The 14,029-nt window shown below is 56.4% G+C and overlaps 1 protein-coding gene across 4 annotated transcripts in view; it reads left to right on the forward strand.

Annotated features, from left to right (window-relative positions):
• The window catches only part of ATP8B2 (ATPase, aminophospholipid transporter, class I, type 8B, member 2), a 19,856-nt gene extending 6,212 nt beyond the window's left edge, over positions 1–13,644 (forward strand). For all 4 annotated transcript variants that reach the window (XM_006775653.2, XM_006775654.2, XM_006775652.2 and 1 more), the window contains 19 exons: positions 890–1,048; positions 1,282–1,370; positions 3,421–3,617; positions 6,027–6,235; positions 7,072–7,115; positions 7,416–7,581; positions 7,734–7,922; positions 8,072–8,187; positions 8,271–8,435; positions 8,517–8,628; positions 8,765–8,870; positions 8,999–9,143; positions 9,334–9,517; positions 9,678–9,901; positions 10,163–10,246; positions 10,566–10,811; positions 10,961–11,099; positions 12,765–12,895; positions 13,091–13,644. In XM_006775653.2, the coding sequence (XP_006775716.1) occupies positions 890–1,048; positions 1,282–1,370; positions 3,421–3,617; positions 6,027–6,235; positions 7,072–7,115; positions 7,416–7,581; positions 7,734–7,922; positions 8,072–8,187; positions 8,271–8,435; positions 8,517–8,628; positions 8,765–8,870; positions 8,999–9,143; positions 9,334–9,517; positions 9,678–9,901; positions 10,163–10,246; positions 10,566–10,811; positions 10,961–11,099; positions 12,765–12,895; positions 13,091–13,369 (2,984 nt within the window). In that variant the 3' untranslated portion in view covers positions 13,370–13,644. The remainder of the gene's footprint in view (positions 1–889; positions 1,049–1,281; positions 1,371–3,420; positions 3,618–6,026; positions 6,236–7,071; positions 7,116–7,415; positions 7,582–7,733; positions 7,923–8,071; positions 8,188–8,270; positions 8,436–8,516; positions 8,629–8,764; positions 8,871–8,998; positions 9,144–9,333; positions 9,518–9,677; positions 9,902–10,162; positions 10,247–10,565; positions 10,812–10,960; positions 11,100–12,764; positions 12,896–13,090) is intronic.
• Positions 13,645–14,029: the final 385 nt, after the last annotated feature.

Consider the following 14,029-nt stretch of genomic DNA (forward strand, 5'->3'; position numbering starts at 1 on the left):
TATCAATGATGAGATAGAATATTAATCGGCTGCCTCCTGAATGCATCCTATTAGGGACTGAGCCCGAAACCCAGCCATGTGCCCTGAAGGGGATCAAACCATGACCTCCTGCTTCATAGGTTGATGCTCAATCACTGAGCCACTCCCGTCGGGCACTACCACTTACTTTTTAATTAATGGTCATTTCAAGAGATCTTCATGGGTGATAACTCCCTCCTGGCTGTGCATATTGATAGAATTTCAACTTTTAATTATTATTCAATTCAGAACAGTGTGCTATACACTCCTTTAACAAGACAAACTGAGCAGCATGCACGGGAAAAAGCTCTCTTGTCCTCTAGTTCTACCTTCCTAAATAGTCAGCTTAACAGGCACTTGAATGTGTTTTCGTTCATACTTTTTTCCCGTTTATAAACAAACATAAATCGGTGGGATCATACTGTCCCCAAATCCCTGCAACCTGCCTGTACCTATTAATTTCATCATCATTATCTTACCACATCACTATAGAAAGAAATTTACTTCATTTTCAATCGCTGCATATTGTTACATAGAATTGATGTATCATAATTTACTCAGCTATTCACTGACCCTTTGGTTGTGTCTAGTCTTTCTGTTCAAATAATGCTTCAATACAAATTGTGACCCGTGCCCTTATTTCTGTAGAACAGAGTCCCCAAGTGGGATTACGGAGGAGCCCAAGGGTGTGTGTACTCTTAATATTAGTTCACGTGGCCCCATTCCTTTCCCATCAGCTCACAGTGACCAGCAGTGTCTGGATGGGCCCAGGTCCTCACACCCTCTCCCTCCGCTGCTTCCTCTATTTTGTTGTCTCGTGGTCGAGCCACAGATGGCACCTTGAGCGGTGGCGCTCTTGTCTTCCGTTCAGGTGAGGTGATCTGCGAACCTCCCAACAACAAGCTGGACAAATTCAGTGGAACGCTCTACTGGAAGGAGAACAAGTTCCCCCTGAGCAACCAGAACATGCTGCTGCGGGGCTGCGTGCTGCGGAACACAGAGTGGTGCTTCGGGCTGGTCATCTTCGCAGGTGGGCCTCCGGGCGCAGAGAAAGCCAGGCGAGAGCCGCCTCAGAGGCTGGCAGGAAGCTGAGGGCGCTGGCTCCATGAATAAGGTGGACACCCTGCAGCCCTGAAGACAGGCCCCCTGGCCATCCAGCCTGTGTCTCCCTTCCACGCCGATGTCCTGTAGTCTGGGGACTGGGCCGGAGCCCAGAGGCAGGTTCCGTATTCGGCTTCCCTAGCCCTTCCTCTTCCTCTGCAGGTCCGGATACTAAGCTGATGCAGAACAGCGGCAGGACGAAATTCAAGAGAACAAGCATCGATCGCCTAATGAATACTCTGGTGCTTTGGGTAAGTCCCCACTCACGGTCCCTGCCGTGCCCTCCTGGTCCTCCCTCTGCTCCCATCTCTCCTCCCTGGTCGGTAGCCAAGCTTCAGGTTTTGGCTTTAAAGCCACTGGCAGGTCAGCCACTCAAAGGCAGTGTTTATTTCAGGTTCCTTTTAGACTCGGCAGATATTATTTTAAAAAACGTGTATGAATCAACAACTTAAAGCTGAAACAAGTCTTCCTTTCTCTGGATTCCAGTTATGATGATGACTTAGTGTAGCATGTGACCTTCTGTTTGCTTTTGCCTGGGACAAGGAGGCCTTCATGGGGATGGAGAAGGAATGAAAAGAAAAATTTCCATTTGGAGGATGGAGAACGGGGTCTAATGGGGGCTCTTCCCCTGCCTTTCCAGAGTGAAGGATCTGGAAGGAAAAGTTTCTATTTCAGTTCTTGGCAATTCCCGAATCCTTCTCTTGTTGCCTAGAAATTTGAGCTCCTTGTCAGGGTCTTCTTAAGGCTCTCATGCAGAGGCTTGCATCGCCCCCTGGTGGCTCTTGGGTACCAGGATGGTTCCTGTTTTGTTCAAAGCATCGGGAGTGAAGGCAGCCCTGGCCGGTGGGGTAAAATGGTTAGAGCTTTGGCCCAAGCACCAAGGGTTGCAGGTTTGATTCCCAGTCAAGGGCATGCACTTGGGTTTCAGGTTCAGTATCCAGGCCCGGTCAGTTGGGCACGTGTGGGAGGCAACCAATCAATGTGTCTCTCTCACATTGATGTTTCTCTCTCCCTCTCTATACCCTCCCTCCCACTCTCTCTCTCTCTCTCACAATCTGTGGGAAAAATATCCTCGGTTGAGAATGAACCACCACCAAAAAAAAGTGAAGACAGCTTGGCAAATGGATGTCTGAAATCAGACAATGGTCTCAATGTTTTTTCTTTTAACTTCCAAAATTCTCTTAGGATTCTTCTTCAAGGACTGCAAGTTTTATAAGATTTTTGGCTATCGAGAAATCTACATTTCTGAAAATGCAATTTGTTTCCTGGTTTTAAAAAACGGGGGATGCCCGGCTGGCATGGCTCAGTGGTTGAGCGTCGTCCTGTGAATCAGGAGGTCACAGTTCCATTCCCTGTCAGGGCACATGCCCGGGTTGCGGGCTTGGATCCTCAGTGTGGGGCGTGCAGGAGGCAGCCGATCAGTGATTCTCTCTCATCATTGATGTTTCTTTCTCTCTGCCTCTCCCTTCCGCTCTGAAATGAATAAAAACATATTTTAAAAATGCGGGGCAGGGGTCAATCTGTGTGAGATAAGGAGCACGACAGGAATTTGGCATCGTTGTTGGCGTATGGAGGCTTAGCTCAAGTAAATGGGTGATTTCCAGTAAGTTTCTTCTGAAGTTTTGACAGCAGCTTTCCCCCTCTTTCATCCCCTTTTCCTTCTTATAAAAGCCTGTGGAAAATTTTTATGAGAGTTTATTTGAGCAACATTGTGGACATATCAGGAAGTAAGATCTCAAATGCTTCCCACTTTTATCATCTTTGAGGTCTCTTAGGGTTCTGGGTGTCAGATGGGGAGCTGCACAGCTATTTCGGTTCCCCATCAGACAGATGGGAAATGTTCAGAGAGGAGGCCATGTGATGTGGGTGGCAGACTAGAACCTGTCGCCACTTCTGGGTGCTTCCCACTGGCATGTGCCACCATTTTAAAGATGCCTGGCCCTGGCTGGTTTAGCTCAGTGGATAGAGCATTGGCCTGCTACTGAAGGGTCCCGGGTTCGATTCCGATCAAGGGCACGTACCTCGTTTGCAGGCTCTTCCCCGGCCCAGGCCCTGGTTGGAGTGCGTGCAGGAGGCAACCAATCGGTTGTGTTTCTCTCACATCGATGTTTCTCTCTGTCTTTCCCTCTCTCTTCCACTCTCCCTAAAAATCAGTGGAAAACTATCCTCCGGTGAGGATTAACCAAAAAAACATGCCTGCGCTTTTGCAGGATCAGGTCTGAGTGACGGCCTTCTGGGACGCACTTGATTTTGGGGGCTTCCTCGGCGGCAGCCTCACCTCTGCTTCTCATTCCTCCCCAGATTTTTGGATTCCTGGTCTGCATGGGGGTGATCCTGGCCATTGGCAATGCCATTTGGGAGCACGAGGTCGGGATGCGCTTCCAGGTCTACCTGCCCTGGGACGAGGCGGTAGACAGTGCCTTTTTCTCTGGCTTCCTCTCCTTCTGGTCCTACATCATCATCCTCAACACCGTCGTGCCCATATCGCTCTATGTCAGGTATGTTGCTTTCTATGCCTGGGGTCTCTCCAGGGAGCTGGGGCTGTCGCTTCTCTTACCTGTGAAGGTGAAATCCTCGAGCGGGAATGTGGCGTCCTCTTCCTTTGCTGCGAACATGTTATGTTCCTTGTTTATCTTTGTGTGCAGAGCTAATTTCACCACCATTCCCTGGCACTTCAGACTGTATAGGATGGAAACTGTTGCTCATTTGTCACATGTTTGTTGCATGCTGACTTGGTGCAAAGAAGCAGGTTAGGTGCGTGGCACATACAAAGGAGAGGTAGGAATGGATCTCCTTCGCTCTAGGCGCTTCAGTCTAGGCAAGGAAGAAGGATGTGAACACGTTATAACACAAAACGGGAACAGGTGTTTTAGGAGACCTGCCTACAGGCTTATGTGTACAGCCAGGGGACGCAGAGATGGAACATGGCCTCTGCATTCAACAGCAGCAGACCGTTAGGGGAGGGGAGAGACAAGCCTCGTAAGACACTGAGATACCGTGTGGGGAGGCACAGCTGCCCAGGGCATGCATTGTTCCCTGCACAGCTAATCAGGGAGGACAGCTCTGAAGAGGTGGCGGTTGAACTGGGCTTTGAGTGGTGGCCGGGATGGGTGAAAGGATAGCCTGCGGGAGAGGGCTAGAAACACGGGCTTAGAGGTGGGAGCCTAGGATGGGCACAGGACAGTTTGGCTGTGGGGCAGGCAGCTGGAAACATGAGTTTGTTACCAATTGTGGAGGGTCTTGAATTTTTGCCTCTGACCTTTGTACTTAGTAAACCATTAAAGGATTCCTAAAAATAAAAAATCTACATATTTCAAGTGTTGGCAGACAGTGGTGTGCATGAATAGGATCAGGGAGACGTCTGGGATGCCTGAGGGAGCTGTTAGCAAGGGCTGGCCCAGTGAGAATGAACAGGAAGAGGAAGGAAGAGTGGCCGAGAGAGAAGTTTTGTACTTAGTGCCTTGCACTTGAGTTAAGTGAACCTGCACCTTTTTAAGGAAATGCTTTATGGAGTCTGAGAACTCTTCCCATATGCCATAGCTCTGTTCATACAGATTCCCAGATGGTCCTCCCATCTCCCCACCGGCCCCCGAATCCGAGTGCCCGTGGCAGTGGTAGGAGACCGAGTTCCTGTGCTGAGGGCTCCCCTACAACATTAAGAGGAGACTCGGGCCTGTGGTTTGGTCCTGCTGTCTCCTTAGTTACGTGACACGGGTAAATCCACAGTCACGCGAGGCCTGTTTTCTCATGTAAAGTGGGAACAACAGTACCTGGTCCACCTTCTCCACAGGGATGCCGGGACAGAAGATACGGGACTGGAAAATAGCTGAGAAATTAAGTTACTTTACAAATATTGGGTGGTAGCCTGTCTGTCATTGTCACTGTAGCTCTATTCTTCAGGACTCGCTTAGGGGTTTTCTGGCCTCCAGCCTAATTATGTTTCCGTCTTTGGGCCTTGCTGTTCGGTGTTTGCATTCAGGCCCACAGTAGCTGCCTGAGAGAGTTTTCTTTCCGAGTCTCATCCAGCTCCCGGTGTGTGTGTTTGGGGGAAACGGAGGCCGGGGCGGCGCTTCATCAGCTGAGTGTGAGAACGGCCATGAGGGCATTCCCAGCTGGCGCAGCGCTTGCCTAGTAACTGGGTCCCGAGAGCAGCCTCGAGTCAGAAGCAGGGTGCCAGCCGGAGCCCCCTTGCTTGGCTGCACTGGACCTCACACAGGCCCTTTTCTGAGAACCCCGATGGTCCACCTCCCAAAGGAAACGCCAGCCGAGAAGAGGGTGCGAGCAGGCCTTGGCATGTTGAAAACACCACGGCCCCGTGAACTGAAAGCATTGCCCAGGTCTCTGAGGTCCCCCCTGCCTTCCGGAGCCAGCGTCTCGTGGCCTCATGTTCTCTCTGAAAGCCACAGAGTCGGGGTGGGCTCGGAGCCCCGAGCCGGGTGGAAGGAGTGTCGGCTGCGTGTGGCCACTGAGGAGCGGGCCGAGCACCTTCCTGGCTCCCCCCGCACTGAGGCCCCTGTGGTGGCACGTGTGTTGCGTGGCAGGCGCAGACCCTCATTATCTCTCTCTCTTTTCTCTCTCTTTTCTCTCCCGTTCCTCTCGCACTTTCTCTTGTTTTCTCTGCATGGTTTCTGTATTGTTAGTCCTGAGGTAAGAACTGGCCGAATGCCTTGTCTCCAGCCCCTCTTCCTCCTCTGCCTGTGCTGTCTGCCCCGCTGCCCGGACCCTTGGCACTGTTTTGTCTGGAGAGCATCAGAGGGTCGGGTCGGGGACGTCCTTTGCCGGCTGTCCGTGGCTGGCTCCTCCGCCAGGCTCTCCTCGCCCTGCCCCGCCCAGGTGCCCGTGCCCAGGTGTCACCAGCCGGGGCGCCTCCCTGCCCCACCCAGCCTCACCCCCTGTCTCCTGTGCAGTGTGGAGGTCATTCGCCTGGGCCACAGCTACTTCATCAACTGGGACAAGAAGATGTTCTGCACGAGGAAGCGGACGCCCGCGGAGGCCCGCACCACCACCCTGAGCGAGGAGCTGGGCCAGGTGGAGTACATCTTCTCCGACAAGACGGGCACCCTCACCCAGAACATCATGGTCTTCAGCAAGTGCTCCGTCAACGGCCGCAGCTACGGTAGGCGCCGCCGGGACGGGGCTCGCCTCTCGCCCGGAAGGAGAGTGGTCCCAGGGCTCCCACAGCTGACTTGGCATTTGGGTCTTTAGTTCTTTCCTACTGGGGCCCGGGGGGCCTTGAAAGGGTCCACTCGGGGTCCCATGTCGGAAGCAGACACTGACCGGGCTTCCCTCCTGCCTGCTGACCTCTCCCCGGCCTCGGCCTCGGCTCTAGGCGGTGGGGGAGTTCCTGTTTGCAGGGGCGCCCGGGCCAGCCTGGATCTTGGCTGCCCCGTGGAGTGCTAGACTCACCTGTGCTGCTGTTCAGGGGCCTTGTGAGTCTGGAATGTGACCGTGGTCTTTCCAGTGTGGCCCTGTGGCAGGGCCTGTGGCTGAGCTGCTGGGATGGCTTGGGGCAGGGTGTGTGGGGTCTGACTTTTATGCAGAGGGAGTTCTTACAACTGCTTCCTGTACTAACTCAGGCCTGAGGGCCAGTGTGTGAGGCCTTGTCTGCTGTGTAGGCCCAAAGGGTGAGAGGCACCCCAGGGAGGCTTGGGAGCCCTTGGGGGAAGGCTGGAAACCAGGAGCTGCCCCGGGAGGCAAGCGGTGGGGGCGGGGCCCCAGGGGCGGGATGGGGAGCAGTGGGTGCCATGACCTTTAGTCCTGGGGTTCCAAGGATCCAGGGTGCCTGTTGCCACCTGTCCTTTGAGTCAGCGTGTGAATCTGTGTGACATTTGCTCAGCAATTCGGGTTGTGGGTTTCGGGTGCCTGCGGGGGGCGGGGGTGGTGTTGGAGGTTTCTCCCCTTGCTCGGAGGGCACGCTAGCTCTGATGTGGCTCTCGTCCTGGCTGTGTGCAGGTGATGTGTTCGATGTCCTGGGACACAAAGCTGAAGTGGGAGAGGTAGGTGCAGCCTCCACAGTGGTTCTGTGTATTCTGTTTGCCAGTTAAACGGGGCCTGGCCAGTAACAGTTGGTGTAGTTGGAGCGAGGTGTTACCTCGTCAGGAGGTGGAAGCTGCGTGGAGGAATGTGTATTTCAAGGAAGAATTGGTAGCTGGGGATTTTGAGGTCCACAGCGGGCAGGATCTTGAGCTCTCCTCCTGAGAGTTGGAGGGCGGGGAACAGCAGGGTGGGGACAGCACCTTTCCTGGGGTGCTGCCTGGTGACCCACCCTTTCCTGATTGCCCCCTTACCTGCCACAGAGGCCTGAACCCGTCGACTTCTCCTTCAATCCTCTGGCCGACCAGAAGTTCTTATTTTGGGACCCCACCCTCTTGGAGGCTGTTAAGATGGGGGACCCCCACGTGCACGAGTTCTTCCGCCTCCTCTCCCTGTGTCATACTGTCATGTCAGAGGAAAAGAACGAAGGTGAGTGCAGAGCTGGCTTGCGCTCTCGCCTACCGACTCGGGCCTTCAGCGTGGGGACTGCTCTGCACGGCGGCCGCCCCGGGGCTCCCTGGGTGGGACACGGGGCTGAGAGGGTGGCCACTCACACCACGTGTGTCCTTCCTCCCACCCAGGGGAGCTGTACTACAAAGCCCAGTCCCCGGACGAGGGGGCCCTGGTCACTGCAGCCAGGAACTTCGGTTTCGTGTTCCGCTCTCGCACCCCCAAGACCATCACTGTCCATGAGCTGGGCACAGCCGTCACCTACCAGCTGCTGGCCATCCTGGACTTCAACAACATCCGGAAGCGGATGTCGGTCATAGGTGAGGCCAGGCCCGGGCGCTGGAGGGCGCGGGGCAGCTGGCATGTGTGGAATGGGGCGAGGTGTGCCGGGGGACCCTTGTTGATACGTTGGCGTTGGGGCCTGCACCTGCCTGAGCTTCTCCGGGCCTTCCTCCCCCTCCTCACTCAGTGCGAAACCCAGAGGGGAAGATCCGACTGTACTGCAAAGGGGCTGACACGATCCTGCTGGACAGGCTCCACCCCTCCACCCAGGAGCTGCTCAACAGCACCACCGACCACCTGAATGTGAGGCGAGGACGGACCCCGCGGCTCTACTACTCGCCGTGTGGAGGGGGGGCGAGGGGTGACGTTCTTGACTCTGCCTGCAGGAATATGCAGGGGAAGGGCTGAGGACCCTGGTGCTGGCCTACAAGGACCTGGACGAAGAGCACTACGAGGAGTGGGCGGACAGGCGGCTCCAGGCCAGCCTGGCCCAGGACAGCCGGGAGGACAGGCTGGCCAGCGTGTACGAGGAGATTGAGAGCGACATGATGGTACGGGCTACGGACGGGGCCAAGGGTGAGCCAGGGAGGCTCGGTCTGGGACTCGTGCCAGGGACCCTTGTGGTATTTCAGCTGCTGGGCGCAACGGCCATTGAGGACAAGCTTCAGCAAGGGGTTCCGGAGACCATAGCCCTCCTGACACTGGCCAACATCAAGATCTGGGTGCTCACCGGGGACAAACAGGGTGAGAGCCCAGTGGGCAGAGGCGGTGGCATCTGGACGGCAGCCCCTCGGGTCCTGCATGAGCCCAGGACGTCAGGCGGGAGAGGCGCTGACTTTGTTGGGGGCCTGCTCGTAGCTCCTGCGTTCTCTCTTGGTAGAGACGGCTGTGAACATTGGCTATTCCTGCAAGATGCTGACGGACGACATGTCCGAGGTGTTCGTGGTCACTGGCCACACCGTCCTGGAGGTGCGGGAGGAGCTCAGGTAAACGGGCCCGAGCCGGCGGGTGCCCCATGTTGTGAACATGGGTCGGGCAGTCCTTCCTGGACCCTGATTGGGCCGGAATCCCGGCTCCTGTCCAGGGTGACCACGGTCCCGTTATCCCTCCGCAGGAAGGCGCGGGAGAAGATGGTGGACCCGTCCCGCACCGTCGGCAACGGCTTCACCTACCACGGGAACCCTTCCTCCCCCAAGCTCACCTCTGTCCTGGAGGCCGTGGCCGGGGAGTACGCCTTGGTCATCAATGGACACAGTCTGGTGAGTGTCGCCATCCTTAGTTTGGGCAGTGTTTTTCCAGAGAGCACTTCTCTCCGAATGGCGTTTAGGTCTTACCTTGTTTTGATTTCCCTCGACTTTGGGGGGCTGTGGTCTTTAAGGGGACGGGGCGAGGCTGACGCCCAGGTCTCTCCTGGGGAAGACAGGGCCCCTCAGGCTCTCTGTGTCGCAGGCCCATGCGTTGGAGGCCGACATGGAGCTGGAGTTTTTGGAGACGGCCTGTGCCTGCAAAGCTGTCATCTGCTGCCGGGTGACGCCCTTGCAGAAGGCGCAGGTGGTGGAACTGGTGAAGAAGTACAAGAAGGCCGTGACGCTTGCCATTGGGGATGGAGCCAATGATGTCAGCATGATCAAAAGTGAGTGTCGTGTGTAGATGTGTAGGTTGGGTGGGAAGGTGGAGGGAGGGGCCCCTGAGGTTGGGGACCAAGGAAGACTAAGGGGGGACGGGGCTCTGAGTTGGTGGGATTCTCAGGTGTGTGGCCATCTTCACCCTCGTGTCCCCTCTTGTCTCTGCAGCGGCTCACATTGGTGTGGGCATCAGCGGGCAAGAAGGGATCCAGGCTGTCCTGGCCTCAGATTACGCCTTCTCCCAGTTCAAGTTTCTGCAGCGCCTCCTGCTGGTGCACGGGCGCTGGTCCTACCTGCGCATGTGCAAGTTCCTCTGCTATTTCTTCTACAAGAACTTTGCTTTCACCATGGTCCACTTCTGGTTTGGCTTCTTCTGCGGCTTCTCAGCCCAGGTAGTGAGCTCGTAGTCCACTGGCGTGTCTGTCTGTACGTTCCTTAGGGCAGAGATTGTATCTGTTCTGTTCAAAGCTTAATCCCTTAGGGCCTAGCTTTTTCTGGTTCATGCATTTAAAAAATGCTTATTGAAGGAGTGGGCGCGACTTCCAGAAAATTCCTTGGGGCTCCATATACACCACATCGCCGTTTTCCTCTGCCTGGTTTGTAGTGAAGAAGGGTGACATATTCTTTCCTCTCTCTCCCCGTTTTCTTTCCAGACCGTCTATGACCAGTATTTCATCACCCTTTACAACATTGTGTATACCTCCCTCCCAGTCCTGGCCATGGGGGTCTTCGATCAGGTACGGGGAGTGTGATGATCACGCAGGATGGGGAGAGAGACATTGCTGTGAGGAGTCACGCTGACAGTCATGGGCGTGTGACGTGTGCCCTCTGCCTGTGGCCCTGGCACGGCCTTTTCCCAGCTGGCGGAGTGTTCTTCCTCTCAGCCACCGCTGACCTGTGACTCCCCTGGGTGGCTGAGCAAAGACTGATCGGGGGCAGTTGGCTGGAAGTTAGCTCTTGTGCCAAAGAACTTAGAAAGCAGGAGGCAGGGACAGAGTCTGCCCAGTCAGAATGGCGCTGCTGAGGCCTCGTGTGTGACCTGGGCTCCCCACACAGGACGTCCCCGAGCAGCGGAGCATGGAGTACCCTAAGCTGTACGAGCCGGGCCAGTTAAACCTCCTCTTCAACAAGCGGGAATTCTTCATCTGCATCGCCCAGGGCATCTACACCTCCGTCCTCATGTTCTTCGTCCCCTACGGGGTGTTGGCTGAGGCCGCCCGGGCCGACGGCACCCAGCTGGCCGACTACCAGTCCTTTGCAGTCACCGTGGCCACGTCACTGGTCATTGTGGTCAGCGTGCAGGTCAGAGGCAGTTGGGGACCCGCCCTCACCTCTGGAAGGAGTGAGCCTCCTGTCCTGGGGCCGCCCTGGGCACGGCAGTTCTGTTTCTGGGAAGGGACAGGTTTTGGGGTGCTCCTCCTTCTGCCTGTGACAGCTCCTGCTTGTTGCAGATTGGGCTGGATACGGGCTACTGGACGGCCATCAACCACTTCTTCATCTGGGGCAGCGTGGCTGTTTACTTTGCCATTCTCTTTGCCATGCACAGCAACGGGCTCTTCGACATGTTTCCCAACCAGTTCCGGTTTGTGGGTGAGTCTCTGGCTTCCCCCGGAATCACTGGGGTGTCACGACTGTCCTGGGACTCACAGGGCAGGTAGCCATCTGCGCTCCGCGAGCAGTGACTGGGTGCTCCTCAGGTACCAGGTCTACAAGGTGCTAGGGGAAGGCGGGGTGTGTCTGACCCCGGTGCTGCCCTCAGAGGCTCCATGCCCATGAACGTGAAGCACAGCCCTGCTAGGCTGTACGCGGTCAGGCCCGAAGGGGGACAAGGGCTGGCAGGCGTCATGGTCAGCAGAGTGACTGCCTGTGGGGTGGTCAGGGAGAGTCCCACACAGGAGGCTGCTGTGAGCGGTGCCAGGATCGGGGAGTCGGGTTCCAAGTCAGGGAGCTGGAAGTGTGAAAGGGCCGCTTGTTTCTCGGGCAGGGAGAGAGCCCCAGCCAGGGCGGCGGGGAACCCCCACTGAGAACAGTGGAAGAGAGGCCGTGGACGGTCGGACATTCAAGCGTCAGAATGCCAGGCTGTCAGGTTTGCATCTGACGTGCCAGGAGCCTTTTTTTTTCTTAAATTATTAGAATAATTGTTATTATTTTTATTTCTAATCCTCACCCGAAGATATTTTTCCATTGATTTTTAGAGAGAGTGGAAGAGAGAGGGAAAGACAGAGAAATATCGATGTGAGAGAAACACATCGATTGATTGCCTCCTGCCCAGGGCCTGGCCGGGGAGGAGCCTGCAAGCCAGGTACGTGCCCTTGATGGGAATCGAAGCTGGAGCCCTTCGGTCCACAGGCCAGCGCTGAGCCCACTGAGACAAGCTGGCCGGGGCTTTTTGTTTTTTGAGGAGGAGAGAGTGGGGAATGACAGCGAGGGATTACGTCAGAAAGATGAATCGCAGTGGTGGCCACTGAGGAAGCTACTGCAGGGACTGAGTGTGCGGCTGTTCAGAACCGGGGACAAAGTGGCTGTGGTGGGTGGCAAACGGGCTGGTTGGGAGGCAGGAGGTGAAAGATGCATTTGCACTTTTGGCATTTTCTTGAGATCTTTTCATTTACTCGCCAGTGGGCCTTCGGTCAGCCCCTATTCTGGATGCTGGGGATGCAGCAGTTAACAAAACAGGCAGAATCCTGGGTTTCACATTTCAGTGAGAGAGACACACGGTTTATAAGTTAATAGATACATAAGCTGACACGTTTTAAAGGATCACTCTTACTGTGATAAAGTGGAGAGGGAAAGGCGGCGCCAGCAGTAATCGGGTGAGGGCAGTGGTGGCTGGCAGTACAGCGAACAGTGGCAGGAGCCATGGGCATTTTGGGAGTAGAGCCGACAGATGGGAGGAGCAGTGTGCGGGAGAAGTCAGAGTTGGCTCCTGGGCTTTTGTGGTGGCAGCGGAATGGGAGGTGGCCTTTCTGGAGCGGGGCACATGGAGCAGGTTGGGGTGGAGGGAACGATAGCTCACTTTTGGCCGTTAGAAACGGAGATGCCCATTAGAGGTTCAACAGTGACGTCAACTAAGGCCATTAGAGAAACAGGCCTGAAGTTTTGGGGGGAGTTTGGAGCGAGAGTCAAATTTGGAGCTACCTCTATGGGGAGCAGGGCGGAGCCGGAAGCCAGGATGACTTAGGCTGTGAGCCTGGGGGGTGGGGGCGGGCGTCCACCCTGTGACTCCCAGGGCCCCTGACTCCTCTGCGTTCTCAGGTAACGCGCAGAACACCCTGGCCCAGCCCACGGTGTGGCTGACCATCGCGCTCACCACGGTCGTCTGCATCCTGCCTGTGGTCGCTTTCCGATTCCTCAAGCTGAACCTGAAGCCCGACCTCTCCGACACGGTGAGCAGCTGGCTGCCTGGAAGCCCTTCTGGCATACACACGCACGCAGCTGCGGCTTTGGGCTTCGTGCCTCACGTGTCGGTGGTGGTCCCCAGACTGTCCTGTCCTGGGGGCTCTGGGTCCCTTCTCAGTGGTGGTGTCTGACGCAGCCACACTGACGGCCGCTCCTTCCTCCTGCCCCCCCCCTCCCGCCAGGTCCGCTACACCCAGCTGGTGAGGAAGAAGCAGAAGGCCCAGCACCGCTGCATGCGGCGGGTGGGCCGCACGGGGTCCCGGCGCTCCGGCTACGCCTTCTCCCACCAGGAGGGCTTCGGGGAGCTCATCATGTCGGGCAAGAACATGCGGCTCAGCTCCCTGGCGCTCTCCAGCTTTACCACCCGCTCCAGCTCCAGCTGGATCGAGAGCCTGCGCAGGAAGAAGAGTGACAGCGCCAGCAGTCCCAGTGGGGGCGCCGACAAGCCCCTCAAGGGGTGAGGGCTGGGACCTCTCTGCCCCGTGCCAGTGATCAGAGTTCACAGGGCGGGCCGGCCACCGAGAGGACCGTGTCGTAGCTGCAGGTCCTCCTGCCTTGCCTCTCCCAGGCATCTCCCCTGGTGGACTCTGTCCTGCTGGCCCCACCAGAAGCGTCTGGGACATTCCAGCCAGGGGCCCTCCCGCCAGCTGGGAGGGTGGAGGGGCAGGCCTCGAGCAGAGTCGGGGCTTGGCATCTGGAACCAGCCCTGGGGGGACCAGATGTGGAACCAAAAACAGAAGAAACTGAGAGATTGGGTCTGCCCCTGCCTTGCCTGGGAGCCCACAGGGAGACTCGAGTCTCTGTATTTTTCTACTCCCCGTCCCCAGGGGCCCTCGAGGCCCTGCTCCTGAATTACATACGAATGTATCATGCCGGGAAGCCAGAGACCGGTTGGGGCCTCTGGGCCCCTCACGTCGGGTATGTCTCTCCTTGGTTTGTGTTTGTGTCTAGTTGGTTTTGTCTTTTTTATTTGGCAAGTGGAGGAGGCCTCTAAGTGACTTCTATGTTGTGGTCGGTGTCTTAACTCTCCTGGAACAGAGGAGGCTGGCGCACACGGGTGCCCACCTGGCAGTGTGGAGTGGTTTGGGAGGAGCTGCAGTTCTGGGCGGGCCCTCCAGGGG

Source organism: Myotis davidii, unplaced genomic scaffold (assembly GCF_000327345.1).
Source record: "Myotis davidii unplaced genomic scaffold, ASM32734v1 scaffold208, whole genome shotgun sequence".
Classification (NCBI taxonomy): domain Eukaryota; kingdom Metazoa; phylum Chordata; class Mammalia; order Chiroptera; family Vespertilionidae; genus Myotis; species Myotis davidii.